The 20,002-nt window shown below is 49.9% G+C and overlaps 1 protein-coding gene across 3 annotated transcripts; it reads left to right on the top strand.

Annotated features, from left to right (window-relative positions):
• Positions 1–938: 938 nt before the first annotated feature.
• Positions 939–19,306, top strand: LOC130131822 (ras-related protein Rap-2a-like). 3 transcript variants are annotated; one of them, XM_056301599.1, is made up of 3 exons: positions 939–1,073; positions 1,125–1,252; positions 19,069–19,306. In XM_056301599.1, exons 1-3 carry the CDS (start codon positions 939–941, stop codon positions 19,304–19,306), a joined length of 501 nt encoding a protein of 166 aa, XP_056157574.1. The 3 variants fall into 3 exon arrangements, with proteins under 3 accessions (XP_056157574.1, XP_056157575.1, XP_056157573.1); XM_056301600.1 differs by having other exon boundaries at positions 939–998; XM_056301598.1 differs by having other exon boundaries at positions 939–1,252.
• The last annotated feature ends 696 nt before the right edge of the window (positions 19,307–20,002 follow it).

Below are 20,002 nucleotides of genomic sequence, written 5' to 3' on the forward strand. Positions count from 1 at the left end.
AGCAGACAGAACCCACGAGTGATCAACACGTGTACACATGTGTACACATGACGCATGTGATGTGCCCATGTTGCAGAGGCAGGTTTTATATGTGTTGCCCTTTAAGGCTGTGGATGCAGAGCAGCGCTTTGAATCTGAAGACAAGACAAGTGGTCCACATTCAGGGTCCACATTCAGCCTTAGAAGCTCAGAGTGCTTTTCTTTTTTTTTGCATCGTGGTCGGGATGGCGGTAATGCTGAGCAGCATGTGATGTGAACTCGTCGCCCCCCCCCCGTCTCGTCGGCAGCGCCGCTGGGTGCAGCGGGTCCTTTAAGGGGAGCTCGGTGTCTATTTGCAGGAACATCCACCGGCTGCAGACAAGAGGCGTGGATGCTGCCGCCGCTGCCGCTGCCGCCGCTGCGAGTCCCCGGCTGCGTCTGTGCTCTTGTTCGGAACCCATAACGCCCTCCCTCGTTTTGTTCGGGTGTCCATAACCAGAGGGGGGGGGGGTACGCGGCGTGCGCTAACAGTGCACGTGCCGTTCAGGGGGGGGGGTTGTGCATGCGGCGTTAGCCCTTTTCAAGTCTGCACATGGACCGAGACGCAGTAGGCGAGTTATCGCCACTTACGGGCCCTCTTGTTTGTGTCACACCGGCGGCGCCTTGTTGCATTATGGATGCGAGCGGAGCGGCGTGCACGAGCGGAGCCGGCGTGGGAATTCGTCGGTAAGCCTACAAGGAAAGAAAAGGGGGGGGGAGAAGAAGAAGGGGGGGGGAAAGGGGGAAAAAGCCGCGACTGGAGCGCGTCCGTCTCGCCGCCGAGGCCGGTTCCGGCGTCATGCCCATGCCCGCCGCCCTGAGTCTACGGTAGTTCAGACGTGCACCAGAGGTGATGCGCTTTTCTTCCCCGGCCGCGTCTGCAGACTCTCCCTACGTGCGCAGTCTGGTGGTGGTGCGCCATGCGTGAGTACAAGGTGGTGGTGCTGGGCAGCGGCGGGGTGGGCAAGTCGGCCCTGACGGTGCAGTTCGTCACCGGCACCTTCATCGAGAAGTACGACCCGACCATCGAGGACTTCTACCGGAAGGAGATCGAGGTGGACTCGTCGCCGTCGGTGCTGGAGATCCTGGACACCGCCGGCACCGAGCAGTTCGCCTCCATGCGGGACCTGTACATCAGGAACGGCCAGGGCTTCATCCTGGTCTACAGCCTGGTCAACCAGCAAAGTTTTCAGGACATCAAACCCATGAGGGACCAGATCATCCGGGTCAAAAGGTGTGTCGGTGGAGCTGGGTTTGGGTTTGGGATAAGTACCGATCCCTCGTGGAGAGAATGTGTGTGTGTGTGTGCGTGTGTGTGTGCGTGTGTGTGTGTGTAAGGACCAATTTGACTTTTCACCCCTAGGAGCGAGGACATTTTGGCCGGTCCTCACTTCTTTGGGGGTCTATTTCAGGGTCAGGACTTGGGTGTGGGACTAGTTCGGATTTAGGGGGGGCTCGGGGATGAATGTTGTCAGTGAGGGTCCTCACAAGTACAGAAAAACGTGTGTGCGTGTGCGTGTGCGTGTTCTGAGTCAGCTCTGCGTGTCTTGTGTCAACATTTAGGATTTGTGAGGGAACTCGTTTTGGGGTTACCCTGGCAGCTGATAGACAGGACAGTGCGGAGAGACGGGCTGACGTGCAGCAGCGGGGCTCTGGATTCGGATCCGGGACGTCGCGGTTAGGCCTCTAACTGCATAATTCGCCTCTCGACCAGTTGGACTCTTATAAAAGCGATGCAGATGGACGGAGACCAGTTTGTTATTACGCGGTGCGGCGCGGACGTAACCCGTGTACGGCTGAGGTTTGGCCCGGTGCGCCCTGCTCCACAGTTGCACACCCGGATCAAACCATGTCACAGCGCAAAGCACATATAGGATACATCTGCCCCCCCCCCTCTGTCTGTCTCTCACTCTGTCTCTCACTCTCTGTCTCTGTCTCTCTCACTCTCTCTGTCTCTCTGTCTCACTGTCTGACTGTCTCTCTCACTCTCTCTTTCTCTCACTCTCACTCTGCCCCCCTCTCTCTGTCTCTGTCTTTCTGTCTGTCTCTGTCCGTCTGTCTCTGTCTGTGTGTGTGTCTCTCTCTCTTTCTCTGTCTCACTCTCTGTCTCTCTCTCTCTGTCCCTCTCTCTCTGTCCCTCTCTCTCTGTCCCTCTCTCTCTGTCTCTCTCTCTCTCTGTCCCTCTCTCTTTCTGTCTGTCTGTTTACTGTCTGTCTGTCTCTGTGTGTGTCTGTTTGTCTCTCTCTTTCTGTCTGTCTGTCTGTCTGTCTGTATCTGTCTGTATTTCTCTCTCTCTGTCTGCCTGTCTGTCTTTGTCTCTCTTTCTGTCTCTCTCTCTTTCTGTCTGTCTGTCTGTCTCTCTCCCGCCCCCCCTCCCCTCTGTCTCTGTGTGTGTCTGTTTGTCTCTCTCTTTCTGTCTGTCTGTCTGTATCTGTCTGTATTTCTCTCTGTCTGCCTGTCTGTCTTTGTCTCTCTTTCTGTCTCTCTCTGTCTGTCTGTCTGTCTGTCTGTCTGTCTGTCTGTCTGTCTGTCTGTCTCCCTCTCTCCCGCCCCCCCCCCCTCCCCTCTGTCTCTGTGTCCCGGTGCTTCACGCGGAGCGGTGTCGTTACGTGAATCCAGCTCACATGTTCCTCATAAGAGCCCCAGCTGCGGCTCACCTGTCATTGATCAACCCGCTGAACTCTCGCCGGTTATTTTGATGTTCCCCGTCTCACGTCACCGGGCCTCGCCGGCTTTGATCCCGCCCGTTCCATTACTCAACAGAGCCAGTGAGCTCATCTCGCGGAGTTATCTGACAAGAAAACAAGAAGAAGAAGAAGAAGAAACCCACATGGAGCAGCGCTGAGGCGTCTCCCTGGTGGAGTCGGCCCGCTGGGCGAGTGACAGCAGCCTGGCCTGTGTGTGGACAACGTGCTGCCCGGCGGCGGCAACGCTCTTGATTTGGTGTCCGTCCGCTTTGATGGGAGGCGAGTTGACATTTTGACAAATGAGATGGCGGCTTTGAGGTCGGTGGACTAATGAATGTGGGAATGTGACGGGGGGGGTGAATGGGGGTCATAGCAGGACTCGTCTCAATGGCTTCTCAAGCAGCGGCGTTACGTAGATGGGTTATGTTAGTGGATTGGGAGCGACCGCCGGTAGAGGTCAAAGGTCGCACCCGTTTAAGAATTATAGCCATAAATTCTATCCCAGATTAAACTTTTTTTTTGGGGGGGGGGCATTTTCCTCCCTTTTCTCCCCAATTGTACTTGGCCAAATACCCTGTTTTCCAAGTCGCTGCTCCACCGCCCCCTGCAGATCCGGGGGAGGGGCTGCAGACTACCACATGCCTCCTCTGATACATGTGGAGTCGCCGGCCGCTTCTTTTCACCTGACAGTGAGGAGTTTCGCCAGGGGGACTAGCGCGTGGGAGGATCACGCTACCCCCCCCCCCCCCAGTTCCCCCTCCCCCCTGAACAGGCGCCCCGACCGGCCAGAGGAGGCGCTAGTGCAGCGACCGGGATACATACCCACATCCAGTTGTGTCTGTAGGGACGCCCGACCAAGCCGGAGGTAACACAGGGATTCAAACCGGCGATCCCGGTGTTGGTAGGTGCAAATTAAACTTTTAACCACTTCCTTCCGAACCGACGTTGTTTTGTTGTGGAAAGGCGCCGACGTTTCTCTTCGGCGTTTGTCTCGGCTGCCGGGCCCTGTGAGGCGGCGCATCGTTAAAACCAAAGCGTGCCGAAGCCTGTCGTCCCCCGAGGCCGAGGCACAGCCAGGTGACGCCTGTGCATCTTTGAACATGAAACTGTACGTTGCGTGTTGTGGAAAGCCTGATCCGCAGTCAGCAAATAGTCGTGTTTATTTATGGATCGCTCCGGACTTCCTTCTTGGCCCCGGCTGGACACATGTAGAGAAACACGCACACGCACACACACGCACACACGCACACCATATGCTTTTGCTATCTATCCTTGATGAGATGAGAACCATACTCTCCATTAGCTGTCTTCAGGAGGCCGCCCGCTCTCCCTCAGGAAGTTCTCGCTGAGCCAGCATCACACCGCACTGAGATACGGGGTGTGTGTGTGTCTGTGTGTGTGTGTGTGTGCGTGCGTGTGCGTGCGTGATGCCCACTCGCCGGAGCTTAATGGGATTGTGTTGGGTTGTAGGCCAAAAAGACATCATCGGCCTCCATTAGTCAGTCCTATAAACCTCTAATGCTCCGCCGGGCTCCTGGCGGAGGAGCATGGGAAAAGTAAGGGCAGTAAAGGCGGGTCGTAAAGGTTGCGGTGCTGCGCCAGCACGCGGGTGGCAGGCAGCCACGTCGCCTTGATGAGGTTTCCCCCCGCCTCGGACCAGACAGGGCCTCACATCACCTCGACGGTGCCGCCCAACAGCCGCCTGGGGGGCAGCTGACCGGGTTTGCCAGTTTGAATCCCGGGTTTGGTCTGCGTTGACAACCGGGGCGGGGCGGAGGGGGGGGGTTGCTTGTATCAGGACCCTAGCTGTGGTTGTTGTGCACTTTGGTGAGGCCCTTCCACCCCGAGGGCATGTCGGCTGCAAAACTTCCATTGCGGCAAATGAATCAATTTAGCTGGACTTAGCAGAGTCCAGTAGACACGGTCAGACTTTAGATCCGATCTGAGGCAAACCAAAACGTCTGCTTTGTTGCGGTTGTACTTTTCATCACCCCTTTACGGCGCTGAGTTGTTTTTGTTTGACAGTCTCCATCTGAGGGGGGGGGGGGGATCTAAAGGGGATGTCATCCGCTCTTTTTGAAAAACATAACAAAGTGCATCGTCGCCTTGGGGAAGTCGCCATCCCCTTCGGGTTTGAGGCGCTACCCGACACCATTTCACTTCCGGTCTTTGAATTTTATACGTGTGTTTTGCTGCGTTCCGGTCTTCTGGTTCGCAGACTTCAAAATCCCCTTTAAGAGACACAATGGTGGAAGCTGATGGAGGCTACTGCTGACCCGAGGGGGGAGAGGCTGGGAGCAAACACCTTTACAGAACAAAATAGAAGATCAGATATCAAAGTATCATCAGTGGCAAACCCCCCCCCCCGATAACCCCCCATGCAGTTAATTTAAATGTGCATTTTTCGTTCTCGCATGTCGGCCCTCGCAAAGAAATGAATGCAGAATAAAAACAATGATACCTCAGGTCGACAGGCTAGCTTGCTAATGCTAACTTTATGTTGCTAACACACACACCGATCTTCAAACTAAGGTGTCTTTTGAGTGGCGTGGCAGTCTATTCCGTTGCCTACCAACACGGGAATCACCGGTTCGAGTCCCCGTGTTACCTCCGGCTTGGTCGGGCGTCCCTACAGACAAAATAGGCCGTGTCGCCGGATGTGTGTGTGTGTCCTGGTCGCTGCACTAGCACCTCCTCTGATTGGTCATTCAGGGCGCCTGTTTTGAGGGACTGGGGGGAAATAGCGTGATCCTCCCACGCGCCACGTCCCCCTGGCGAAACTCCTCACTGTCAGGTGAAAAGAAGCGGCTGGCGACTCCACATTAGGGGTGTAAGAAAATATCGTTACACTCGAGTATCGCGATATTATCTTTTGTGACACTGTATCGACTCGCAAAACCACCGTATCGATTTTTAATTGTTTACATGCAAAGGTTGGTGACAAACATTTTGTGTTGTGTGTAACCCCACGACCGCTAGATAACAGTGTTGTCATCTATCTTCAGCCATTTGACTCTTCCACTCCAACGCAACAACGTAAACCGAGACAGGAAGTAGCGTAAGCACAAAGAACACAGGCCTATGAAACCGCGATATATTGCCTTTCTTACAGTATCGCGATATATCGCCGCGTGAGCCCTGTATCGCGATACTACGTATCGTATTGTATCGCCAGATTCTCGCCAATGCGCAGCCCTACTCCACGTGTTTCGGAGGAGGCATGTGGTAGTCTGCAGCCCTCCCCGGCTCGGCAGAGGGGAGTGGACTCGGAAGAGTGGGGTAATTGGCCGGATACAACTGGGGGAAAAAAGGGGGGGGGAGTTTATTAACGTGCTCGCTCTCTTCCTGCTTTGTATAATCGGTGAATATCAGCACTCATATTGATCTGAGTAGCAAAGCCTTCTGCCAATGTGCACCAACACCTTCGACAAACTGTGCTCATATGCATATAACGTACTCCGTGTTGTTTGATTGTGTAGTTTTGTCTGCCCACGGGCAAACACCTCCAAGTCTGCAGAGAACCCTTCAGCCCCAGCGTCTCACAGTAAAGAGCAAATAAAGCCATGTCAGTCGCTGACCGTGCAGACAAACATCTGGGTGTAGCCCTCCTCGTAATCTGCTGATCTCTCCGCTTGGATGTGCAAGTTTACGGCCGTGTCGACGCGGGGGGCGGCGGGGGGCTCTGCACGCTGCGCCGATGCTGTGTCTAATAGCGGCTCTGCTGACTGGCGGGGCGGGGGCCGAAAACTACGTATCCCAGAGGGCCAAGGCAACTTCCTGACCCCTGGGGCTTTTTTTTCTTTTAGGGGCGACAAAGACGTTGGGGGTAAGCTAGATGTGAGGAGACGACTTGAAAGCATGCCTCTGCGGTTTTAGTAGCAGTATAATGGCGCGCAGACCGACCACACCCAAGTGAACTTCCGCTGAACTGGTTTGGTGACCCGTCTGCACTCACCCAAGCGTCACAGTCCTCACATTAGACGCCGTTTTGGAGCCTCGTTTGCCCCCCCCCCCCCTTCAATCGACTCTGTGCGCAGCTGTAGCCCACCGGCTTCCGGTTTCTACCGCAGCGGTCATACCAGTTTCCTGTTTGTTGGCGTGCGCTGTTGACAATGACATATTTTTGGCGATGCCTGCGAGATTTACCATGGATAAATGTCAACGACATGCACACAACTGTCGACAAACTTTGACCCGCACCCACCAGCAAACGGGTGAAAAGTTTCAAGTTGTGCGTATCAAGTTACGTCCAGAAACCCCTCCGTCCGTCCGCTCACCCTCATGGACTTGTGTTTCATTAGCCCAGCAAGCCATGCCTTTCTGACCCTGCCTGGTGAGGAATACGGGGTTTGTACATTATTTCCTTTGTACAACTACACACCATTTTGCACATTTGCGTTCAGATTAGCAATGTCAGCTGATTAGCCATAGCAAGGCTAGTTGTAAGGGTAACTGGATGAAATGTGAACTAGGTACAGTCCAACATGGTGACACAGGATGGTGTAGACTAATATACACTTCCGGTCGGCTTTGAGAGTGAATGTGACGCAGACGGTGTGTAAGGGATAGTTTACATCAGACGTTGTGTGGCCTGAAATGATGAAACCTTGAGATTCATGGCTAACTGAATGGTAAATCATATCATATCCACCAGGGGGCGTGACACAACCGAACAGCCGAGTTATGAACGCTTTATCTGCAAAGGTTGTATCTCAGTCAACACAAAACCAACTCTTGATTGTAACTGGGTTTGACTTGTCAGAAACATCGCTATGATCCTCCAAGTTCTTTGGTTTAGTGGTTCAAACAGCGAGTCCTCCTATCACCTACCCCACCACAAGGCTGTCAATCTCTGAAATATCTGCAGAGGCAACTGGCACCTACATGTAATGCCATCTTTTTAGTCTGAAAAGGTGACAATAATCACTATATAGACATTTTTTAAATATATTATTATTGCCACCTTAACAGCTAACAGGTATGCAATGGACAGAAGGCAGGGAGTCACCCTAAACAAGGTCAGTACACACAACCCCCCACCATTAATACTGATGATTAATTCAGAGGCTCTGATTCACCTAACAAGCATCTCTGTGGATGGTGGGATGAGAAAAAAACCCCGGTGTGAACACAGGGAAGATGAGGCTGAGCTCGAACACAGGCAGTCAATTCGGGTCAAGTCAATTTTATTCGTGTAGCCCAATATCACAAATTACAAATTACCTCAGTGGGCTTTACGCCAAGACAACATCCTGTCCTCAGACCCTTGCATCGGATAAGGAAAAACTCCCTAAAAAAACCTTTAACAGGGAGAAAAGAATAGGGAGAAACCTCAGGGAGAGCAACAAAGGAGGGATCTCTCTCCCAAGATGGACAGACATGCAATGGGTGTTGTGTTCACACAATTTGCACAATACAACATTGAAAGAGGATAGCAGAATTATAATGGAATTATAAGATATATGAGGAATATGATGAGGAGGATGCCAAGCAGTGTCCAGTTGTCACCGGAAGAGCTCAGGACCCGAGCCACGCAACCAGCATCACCATGTAGACCTTGCAGGAGGACAGACTCCCATCGCACCATTCACATACACGGGAGAGGAGACAAGAAAAAAAAACACGAGTCACACATCAGAGTGAGAGAAGGATATAACATTGAAACAGGATAATGAAAGTATGTGGATTTATAAGATGTATAAAAGATGTGATGAGGAGCATGCCAAGCAGTGGCCAGGTGGCGACCACCATCACCATAGAAACCTGGCAGGAGGACAGACTACACATGCACACAGGGGAGACTCACATCACACCATTCACACACGGAAGAAGAGACAGGAGAAGACATCATTCAGAGAGAGAGAAAAGACGCCTTAAAGAAGAGTACAGTTTGCAATAATCAATAATCTATACTTTATAATCTCGTCGGCAGAACAGTTCTTGGTAAATTCATTGAGACAGAAACTGACCCGCCATGCAGTACAGGTTGTGAAGTGCTCAATTATATAGTCAACTAATTGTAAGTTAAGGCAAAAAGATGAGTTTTAAGTTTAGATTTAAATTACTCAACAGACTGATTGTCTGGCGGCAGCAGGCAGGTTATTCCAAAAGAACAGGGCCTGATAGGAAAAGCCCCTGCCAACAGCTGACTTATTTTTAATTTTGGGTACACACAGCAGCCCTGTATTTTGAGAGTGAAGAGCTCAAGATAGAATGTACGATTGAAGGAGATCAGACAGGTAAGATGGGACAAGCCCATTTAGGATTTTATAAGTCAGGACAATGTAATGGACTGTGATGGACTGGCAGCCTGTCCAGGGTGTCTCCCCGCTTGCCGCTCAATGACTGCTGGGATAGGCTCCAGCATCCCCGCGACCCTGGGTAAGGATAAGTGGTTTGGATAGTGGATGGATGGATGGCAGTCAGAAGAAGCACCTTGAAGTCTGATCAAACATGGATATGAAGCCAATGAAAGGAGGCAAGAATTGGTGTAATATGGTCAAATTTTCTAGTTTTAGTTGGAATACTAGCTGCAGCATTTCGAACCATCTGAAGACTTTTACTACTAGTATGTGGCAGACCTGAAAACAGAACATTACAGTAATCAAGTCTGGGTGGAACAAATTCATGTATTAGAGTCTCTGCATCCGCTATGGAGAGGAAAGACTGAATTTTAGCTATGTGATATAAGTGAAAAAGGGTAGTCTTGGTGATTTCTTTAATGTACCTATCAAAGGAAAGGCTGGGATCAAATGTAACACCAAGATTTTTGGCTGCCATACTTCATGAGATCACAGTACTGTTACTTTATCAAATTGGTGTCTGTGTCTAGCAGGGCCGATGACCTGCATCTCAGTTTTATCCAAATTTTAAAGCAGGAAATTTAGAGACATCCAATTTTTCACAGCAGCCAAGCAGGTCTCTAAATTAGTCATATGAGTACAATCATCAGCCCTTACAGGCACATAAAGCTGAGTATCATCGGCATAGCAATGGAAATTTATTCCATGACTGTGTATAATTTGGCCAAGAGGCGAAATATAAAGAGAGAAAAGTGGAGGGCCAAGAACCGAGCCCTGAGGTACGCCATATTCAACATCAAAGACTTTTGATGTAATATTATTATAACAGACACTGTGTGTTCTTCCAGATAAGTAGGACTTGAGCCAAAAGAGAGCTAAACCAGGCACACCAAAATTACAATTTATTCTGTTTAACAGTATACATTGATCAATGGTATCAAAGGCTGCACTGAGGTCCAGTTATAGGAGCACAGAAGTGGAATCAAGAGTCCACAGCAAGTGGAAGATCATTTAATATTCTGGTTAGAATAGTTTCAGTAGCATGACAGGCCCTGAAAGTCAATTGAAAAGGATTATATAGTAGATGGTTTTCTTCTATATGGGTCGAAAGTTGTTGATACACAACTCTCTCTAGTACGTTAGAAAAGAATGTAAGATAAGAGACTGATCAAGTTATTAAGAGATCCTAGATTAAGGTGCAGTTTCTTAAATAGAGGTTTGACCACAGCTGTCTTAAAACTGCTGGGACCCATGCCAATATTAAGTGATAAATTAACAATGTTTACAACTGTAGGGCACAGAAAAGGCCAGAAGGCTTTAAAAGGTTTTGCTGTTAAGGGGTCAAGTAGGCAAGTAGTTGGTTTAGAAGCTGACACGAGCTTTGTAAAAAAATCAAGAGACAGTCTCAAAAGCTGTAATAACAGGGACTATCTGTGGCCCATTGTATAGATGTGAATTTGGTAAGACAGGATCTGTAGAAGTAGCTGGAGTTGAATAGCTAATTTTGTTTCTAATCTCGTCAAATTTATGCAAAAAAAAGTGTAGAAACTCATGGGCCGTGAATGGGGAACAGCTAAAAACAGGCTGCTATTTAGTAAATTTAGCTACAGTGTTAAAGAGAAGTCAAGGAATGTTTATTAATATTGATTAAGCGAGATAGATACGCTGTTTTCAGATCAGATAAAGCACGCTTGTATTTCAGTAAAGACTCATGCCAAGATAGGTAAAAAAAACTTCCAATTTTGATTTTTGGCATCTGCGTTCCAGCCTCCTGTAGGCCTGCGTAAGAGCATGTGTCTCATCGTTAAACCAGGGTGTAGGCCTCTTTAGTCTCCTAGCTCTAGTAGTGAGAGGTTCAACTGAATCCAGGAGACTAGAGAGGGCCACATGTAAGTCGCGAGGGAAATTTTCATGAGTCAGTCACTACAGTGAAAGGAGCCAAGACTTCAGGCAGCTGCTGGCCAAATGCAGCTACAGTGGAAGGACCAATGTGGCGAGTGGCAACTACATCTGTGCCGGCATTAACAGAACAGGCCGGTGATGGTTCAAATTTAATGAGACAATGATCTGACACAGCAGATGTGGTTGGCAAGACAGTTAGATCAGAAACAACTATCCCTTTAGTTAAAATCAAATCAGTCAAGAACATCTATTTGTCATTTCATTCCATGCACCTGTGCACATGGAATGGAACAAAATATAATTTCCCCCAGACCACAGCAGTGCAACACAAAGACAAAAACACATCCAACTACAAAACTGCCGGTCCGCATGGGCTAGCAGTTAGCTTAGCCTGCCACGCTTCCGCATCCCGTCAGATGTGGAATCCAGGGAAATCAAGGGTGTTACCATGGCAATGAGCCGACTCTTGGACAAACTGAGCGAACCCAAAAGTATCAGTAAGTGTCAAAAAGGCTTCAGTTAGAGGATCAGCAGCCTTATTCTGATGAATATTGAAATCACCAAGAATTAGAATCTCATCAGGAGGAGAAACAAGACCTGAGATAAATTCTCCAAATTCTTCAAGAGATAGCGAGTAAGGGCCAGGAGGTTGGTTGATAGAGTATCACAATCTGGACTAAGCAGAGTCTGTTCACAGCTGAGAGAGATGGACTTAGAATCAGAGCCTGAAAGGATTTGAATTTAGTTTTTTGGACCCTCTTGTTGTTCGGTAACAGCGCACACCATGTAACCCAATACTGATAATGACGATTATAATTTCAAATACAAAACATACTGCAACTACTACTACTACTACTACCACTGCTATCACCACGACTACAAACAACGATAACAATAACAAAATAATGATAATAATGAGATATCACTTTTCATACGCTGAACTCTGTGCCATTAAAGATGGCAAAGACATTCCATCGTAGAACAAAAAAAAGAAAGAAAAGAAAGAAGAAAAACTCCAAAGGCCTCCCCCATCTGCAGTGCAGGCCTCCTCTTCTTCATCTGTTTATCACAGGAATGTTCATGGTGGATTATTTTGTTTCCTTTCTTTCTCCTTCGTGTAGCCCAGATGCGTGCACCCTCAAGACACAACCGTGGAGGCCTTGGTGCCTTACTGGAGCATGTCTCTTGGGGACTGCAAATACTGGTGACATATATTTAGTTATAAGACTTACATACCTGGCTCAGCGGACAAGTAGATACACACATACATACTGTATACCCTGGCTGTCACAATGCAGTGATACTACCGTTAATTAAGAACAGATGTGGTGCGTATAAGAGCCTCTGCAGACGTTGGCAATAGGCTGGTTGTTCCTAGATAATTAGGGTGTGTGTGTGTGTGTGTGTGTGTGTGTGTGTGTGTGTGTGTGTGTGTGTGTGTGTTCATGCATGTGGTCTCGTATGCATGTGTTCGGGGGTGTTGTGAGGTTTGTGAAAACAAGGGTAAGTGAACACTGCTGTTGATACTTTAGCACAGCAGGTAGACATAATAAGGCTGCCGTAGCCACGGGCACAGGAGAGAGCGTAGACCACCCTCTTGTGGGTTATAAACAGCGGTTGTGTATGTGTGTTTGTATGCGTTTGTGCTTTGTGAGCATCTTCCAAGAAATGTTAACCTAAGCAGGTACATGTGTTATACTCCTTTTCCCAAAAGGAATCATCCACAAAGAAAGGACACTTTCACAATACACAAGTCCCCCTCCTTTTCTCCCCAATTACCGGCTCCCCCACCCCTTTTGCCGATCCAGGGAGGGCTGCAGACTACCACATGCCTCCTCCCATACATGTGGAGTCGCCAGCCGCTTCTTTTCACCTGACAGTGAGGAGTTTCACCAGGGGGACGTAGCGCGTGGGAGGATCACGCTATTACCCCCCCCCGAACAACCGCTCCACCGACAGACCGACCAAAGGAGGCGCTAGTGCAGCGACCAGGACACATACCCACATCCGGCTTCCCACCCGCGGACATGGCCAATTGTGTCTGCAGGGACGCCCGACCAACCCGGAGGTAACACGGGGATTCGAACTGGTGATCCCCGTCTTGGTAGGCAACGAAATAGACCGCTACGCTACCCGGACGCCCAACTATAAGTCATTTAAAGGTGTTCAGTGTGTTTGACACTTGGGGTTTGAGCTCACCTACACGTTTTTCTTTTTTTTTAGAAAGTCGCACAAAATCATGCCGTCCCTAATTATAAAGATGTATGTGTGTTGTTCCGCAATAAATACATAAATGTGTCAGTGCCAGATTCCCTTTATAAGCGGACACGCCTGTCACACCTCCTTGGCAAGAAGGACCCGAGGCTTTATTAGCATGGGGTCTCCAAGAGGAAGGATGAATGCAACGACTCCACTCAACAAAACTGTTCTACCACCCCACCCCCCACACCCCCCCCCGTGACGGCATCGCCGTGTTGGGGTGCGCCGTACCATAACCCCCCCCCTTCCTTCTGTTTTCGTTTGGTTTTTGTTTGTTTGTTTGAGGGGGGGGCATGCGCACATGTAGCGCTTCGTCCGTCCGGGGAATCGGCAGTTCGCCGCCATTTTGAAAAACGTGGTGCTAACGTTACTCTGCAGGAGCTACTCCCCACGCGGGACGTCTTCCCAAAGCAGCCTGCTGACGGCGTGAAGAAACGCACAGGGAATTAATTTAACGCCGGCTGGACGAGTGAGTATGTTGGACGCGCTCTCTCTTACTTTTTATCCTCCGATGTTCAATCTAAATGTACGCTATTGAGGAGAGAATGTTTCATTCGGTTTGATAACCACTCGTGATGGACTTAATGATGAAATTGACGATGAACGATTGATAACAGTAATTACATCCTCGATGGTGGCTTTTATGCAAGACATATTTGACACACCTCATAATTATCTGCATCAACTATCTAAACGGTTGTTTCGTACCTACGTCACCACCTCCATACCAGTAATGTCAGTGCGAAAATGCTCTCTCAGGTGTACAGGAGTCGAATGAGTCTGCGGTAACGTCAAGTGTGTAGCGATTTCGGGGGGGCAGGGGGGGGAACCGCCGCAGCCGGGACGCGAACCCGGGTCTCCTGCACCACGGGGGACTACGTTAGCCAGTTGACTAAAGGGTCCGACCCGTTAGCCAAGGGCTAGCGAGGCTAGTTATCAGTGGTCGTTACACTACCCGTTAGAAAGGTTCCAAATGTGTGTGTGCGTGCAGAACTTTCCTCGTTCTCCAGTAGCGCGTCGGACCTGTTTAAGTGACGGACCGAAACCAGCATAACGTTATAGCGTGAGGTTACCGTAGAAGATAAGGGAGAGTTTGATTATATTTTCTCCTGTCCCCCGAAAGACCTGTTGTGTTCGTGTGCGTCCAGAGAAATAACCACACACACCCTCACCGTGTGTTTCTGTGTCCTTCGGGACCGGAAGTCAGCGTACCAGCTCCCTCACGCCTCTGGGCGCACACGCTTCCGGTGGCCTCACGGTCTCGCCATCCCACTTCTGACACCAGAGTCACTAACGAATTGCGGGTCGCAGCCGGGACGCGAACCCGGGGCGACTACGTTAGCCAGTCGACTAAAGGGTCCGACCCGCTAGCCACGGGCCAGCAGGTCTAGTTATCCGTGGTCGTTGCGGGTGGTTTAAAACAGTCGGGGTAGATAACGTAAGCCTGGCTGTTCGCAAACTTAACAGTCAAGTATTCATGTTAGAAAACACGTCCTGTCGGTTGGTGCGATGGCGGTGAGTCACAAGAGAATATGTCCTGTCACTTGACACGTGGGGGCGTTATAGCACTGCCCCCAACCGCACGCTATAACGCATGGCGTCGTGCAGCATGGGGCAGCCGTTCCGGGCGCTGCGTTGGGACGGTTACTGCTAGCCTGCATTTTTTTCTGCAACGATTCAAGCTGTTTGATATATTGCACAAAAAACAACAACACAAGAGTCTTTAATATAAAGCCACCCCCCCCCCAGATGCTGGGCTCCCCTTGTGTCTTTGTGGTTATATATAGAGTTTCTCCCTGCAACGCTTGTCACATTGCATCTGTCTGCATTCTGCTTTTCTTTTGCCCCCCCCCCCCATTTCGCACCCGCTAGACTCAAAACTGTTTCCAAACATGCGGGCCATGGGAGTTTCTTGTCCTGCTGAGGTCAGATGATTTGTGTGTGTGTGTGTGTATGTGTGTGTGTTAGACTGCAGTACCTTCAGGCCCAGTGCCAAGGCGTCAAGGCAGTGACTTCAAGCTGCATCTCGCATTTGCAAGAAAATGGGGAATCCTGGAGGATAAGTAGGATTTGTAAACTCTTTTTTGAGCTTTAGCAAGCACGTCGCCTAATCACGTTACACATCACGGTCAAGAGCTGTATCAGTAATTATTTCCCGCTGCTGACTCGATAGTTTTTTTTTTTTTTGGGGGGAAACACTTAATATTTTAAGCTGAAACACATTTATGGCTGACCGTGCGGGGCCGGGGTATAAAAATAATTGCTGCAAGTCATCAGCGGTGTTTGTTTTAGCTCACAAACGCGTGGGAATTGCCACGGCGGGGGGTATGCAGCGAGGGGTGGGTCGTCAGTTGCAGAAAAGGATGACGAATTGACTTTCGAACACTTTCCAATCACCAACAGTTATATAGTGTCATATTTAATCAACCCCACCCGTCTGGTGAGCCAGATAGACTTAAACAAACCCCATTACACTGTGAATGCTGTTAATCTAAAGCCTGTTGGTGTTTACTGAGTTAATCTCACACACACACACACACACACACACACACACACACACACACACACACACACATATACATTGGAAGGGCAAAGTACAAGGTCATCTACTCAGGAGCGCGAGCTGGTGATGATTTTTTTTTGTTGGCTCAATGGCACTTCAGCAGGGCAGCGCAGGGGTCAAACCTGTATCCTGTGCAGTTTTATTTTATGTCCAGGCCCTCTCGCACCCCACAACCCTCCTCTTGTCGGGTCTTCCAGCCCGTCTCCAGCTTTCTTTGGCGCTCGGTAGTCGCGCCGTGTGAGTTTGCCGGCCCTTTTCCCCCGCGGCTCAGCCCTTCTCCCGGCCGAGCGCGGGGCCCCGCAACCTGTCAGCTCCCTCGTTAGTAGATAAGAGCCCATTACTCAATACCACCAGTGGATCAATAACCCGGGCTCAGCATGCACTCAGCGGTGGCTGATAGCTATTAGGTGATTCTTGTCATGGTGTCCTGAAAATTTCCATTACCTGTGGCGAGAAGCTGCGGCCCTCTGTGGGCCCCCCCCCCCCGAATCATTTGTTATTGTGTCAGAGAGTAAATGTGATGGGTGTTGTTTCCGAAAGAGAAGATGAAATATAAAGCGAGGCCGCCCTTCCTCACTCGTGACCGCCGAGAGGAGAAGAAGAGAAGCCAGATGTGGAGAGAAAACGTTCAGTCCGTTGCCTGTAAAACACTGACCTGTGTGTCGTGGGGACCCGGAGACGGGTGGGAAGCCCTCACACGGTGCTTCTCACATAAAGGCATTATGAATTGTTAATCTCTGGCGTTAATGTCGTGTGTGTGCGGTTGCTAGTTGTCGGAAAATCCAGAAAGGCCTCGCACGCCTGAGATGACGCTCGTGCTGGAGCTGGGTGGGAAGTAGAAAATAGTTGTTCCCGACGCACGAGGGCATCGCTGGCGTCCCCTTGTGAGAGCACCGCATTAGCTTTACTCAATTATTCAATAACCTCTTCCATTACTCTCCCTAGCTTGGTTTCCTTGTATTGATGCCTCGGAGGGGGGAGAGAGGTTTGGAATCGAACGCTACGGGGGGGCGGCACATGCTTGGTGCATGATAGGAAGATGTAAAGTGGGAAGCTGGCCGTTTAAATGGACGCAGCATCTCGAGGCGTTGGGAGGGGTAGCTTGCACGCCATCGCCGATGCGGCCTTGATGATGAATGGCACACAGCGCGGCATTGTGGGTCACGTTTAGGGAGGCGAATCAGTGCAGCGCTCAGAAGGCGCTGCTTTGAAGACCGCCTGCTGAGATGAAGCACCCAAGCACTGATGGGAGTCTCTCCTGAGAGCTGGCGCTAGTGTGTAACTGTGCGTATTTGTGTTTATCTTTTACTGCACACTCCATCACACACACACACACACACACACACACACACACTATACTATATTGTACACACTATATTGTTTTTACAGTGGGTTCACACACACTCCTCTACAGTTGTTGGGGGGGGGTATGTACAGGAATGGCATTCTTTTTTACTACCCCCCCCTTTTCTCCCCAATTGTATCTGAGCAATTACCCCACTTTTCCGAGCCGTCCCGGTCGCTGCTCCACCCCCTCTGCCAATCCCGGGAGGGCTGCAGACTACCACATGCCTCCTCCGATACATGTGGAGCCGCCAGCCGCTTCTTTTCACCTGACAGTGAGGAGTTTCACCAGGGGGAAGTAGCGCGTGAGAGGATCATGCTATTCCCCCCGGTTCCCCCACCCCGAACAGGCGCCCTGACCGACCAGAGGAGGTGCTAGTGCAGCTTCCCAACCGCAGACCAAGCCGGAGGTAACACGGGGATTCGAACCGGCGATCCCCGTGTTGGTAGCCAATGGAATAGACCGCTACACTACCCGGACGCCCCTTTTTCCCCTATTTTTAAAATTCTGACTTCTAATTTACTAGACAGGAAAGATGGTCAGCAGTCCTACCAGTCACATGTGCACAAGTGAAATGTACTTCCCTACTCACCTTTACACCTGTCTGTCCTCCCTGTGACTCTCCCCAGTGGTCCCTCCGTCTGTGTCCGTCTCTGTGTACTTCTTTGCATAGAACCATATAAAGACATAAGACGCTGTCTTCAGCCCAGCCAATCGCATCACTGTTTGAATTGCATCATCAATCGCCACCTCGTTCTCCTGAGGGGAGGAGGACGGACAAACAAGGCTGACCTGGCAGGTGGCGTCACATAAGTTGATTTAAAAACAAACAAAAAAGAAAACACTTTTAAGAGTGTTGCTATGTGAAAAACGTACAACTTTGAGAGCTGAACCCTGGACAGATGAAGCTCGGGTATGGAGAATAGCAGCTTTAGAGTCAGCTTAGGTCAAAGCACCTCAGTCTCATGAAAACCCAGAGACCGGGACAGTGCCACAGCACGTGTCTGTCTGTTGTTTAGGTCCAGTCAGTGCTGCAGCTGGATACCTCATGCTATGCAATTAGCAGCTATAATGGAAGTGGTCTGCATGAAAAAGTGTGCATGTGTAAAAGGAGCATGAGAGTCGTTTTCTGCAAACTTCTGCCCGAACACAACCTGGAGTTTTCTTGAATGCACCCAGCCCTGACGGAGGATGTGTACTATTTTATGTAATACCTCCCCATGCATCCTCTCTAAATGCTTGTTTATTTATTTATTACCCGGGATTAGGGGTCCATTAGGGGGAGCGTTATTACTTTCTTCAGGGAGGGATATGCCCATTAAATTGTGAAAACGCACAGTCACTGTAGCCAATAGTCTGGCGTTTCCTTTATCCTTATACCCTTAGCAGTTCAATACTGAATTAACCCCCGTGTGTTTGCACTGCTGCTTTCACTGTTCTGGAGTAACACTGATAAATTCAGTCGTTTAAAAGGTGATGTGCTGCTGGCATATACTCCGATTTTTGCAGTGAACAAGGCTTATTTCTTTCTTGCTGTGCATTGGCTTCTTACGTGCTGCCTCCATACACTTTGTGTGTGTGTGTGTGTGTGTGTGTGTGTGTGTGTGTGTGTGTGTGTGTGTGTGGCATGTGATGTGATGCAAAGGAAATTGTGCTGTGAACGTGTGAGCCCGATGTTTAGCTCGAAAAACTACATTTGTGGCTCGGAGGACTTGAGCCCCCTCCTCAATTCGTCTCAGACATTTTGAGTCAGTCCATGTGATTCATCGTGCACCAAATGCAGATTCAACACCATCAGTACAATGTGGATTTGATAGAAACGGGTTCCTATTTAGGAAAAGACACAGACCTGCTTGTCTGTAGGAGGTGACCTATAAATTGTGTTTTTACACGGTGTTTCTCTGCGTTTTATTTCATTTAGAGCCAAATGAGCCTCTGTACAGTATCATCTCTGATGTTTTGCCTCTGTCTCATCCCCCGTCTGTCTGCCAGGTACCAGCAGGTGCCGGTGGTGCTGGTGGGGAACAAGGTGGACCTGGAGGGAGAGAGGGAGGTGTCCCCCAGCGAGGGCCAGGCGTTGGCCGAGGACTGGGGCTGCCCTTTCATGGAGACCTCGGCCAAGAGCAAGACCATGGTGGACGAGCTCTTCACGGAGATCGTCCGGCAGATGGACTTCTCACCACTGCCGGACAGAAGCGAGGCCTGCTGCGCCACCTGCAACCTGCAGTAGCGGCCAGTTAGCGGCGACGGATTAGCGGGGAGGGGAGTCTTCTTGACGAAACTTAAAAGATGCAGACGTATCCCCCCTTTTTCACTATTAGATCCCTGGAGACGAATTGAGGAAGAGCCACACTTTGGACCCCCCCCCCGATATCCACCACCATTTCCCCGGATAAACTTGAGTATGTGACCCACCGGTAGTAGCTAGATGTAGGCTGGGTTTGCCAAGGACAATATAGAGCCAGACCTTCTTCGAAGCCATTAAAAAGGAGGATCGGAGTGCTAAAGCGGATCATAACACACCATTCGTTGGCTTTCTCGTGTTTGCTGTTGTCTGTCTGGATTGATGTGTGTGGGGGGTGGGGGGTGGGGGTGCACTTTTTGGACATATTTGTTAGTGTACCCATGTGCCAGACATTGCCAATCAAACACCGAGCGTATTTGAAAACGATGTCAAATCCGACCGTGGACTGTAGGCGACCCCGCCGCGAACAGGGGAGGGGAGGGGGGGGGGGTCATAGAGGAAACACCACGTGTTTGTTTTTCTGTCCACCTTTTTGTCTGTCCAAGAAAAAAAGTAAATAAGGATGAATGTCAAAAAAAGTTAGGACTCGGCCGCACCGTTAGCGAAATTCATTTTGGAGCTTAAAAAGGTTGGAGATGCTCCCTGCGGATGGTGATGTGTGCATGTCAGCTTGTGTGTCTT

The sequence above is a fragment of the Lampris incognitus genome, chromosome 21, assembly GCF_029633865.1.
Source record: "Lampris incognitus isolate fLamInc1 chromosome 21, fLamInc1.hap2, whole genome shotgun sequence".
NCBI classification, from domain to species: domain Eukaryota; kingdom Metazoa; phylum Chordata; class Actinopteri; order Lampriformes; family Lampridae; genus Lampris; species Lampris incognitus.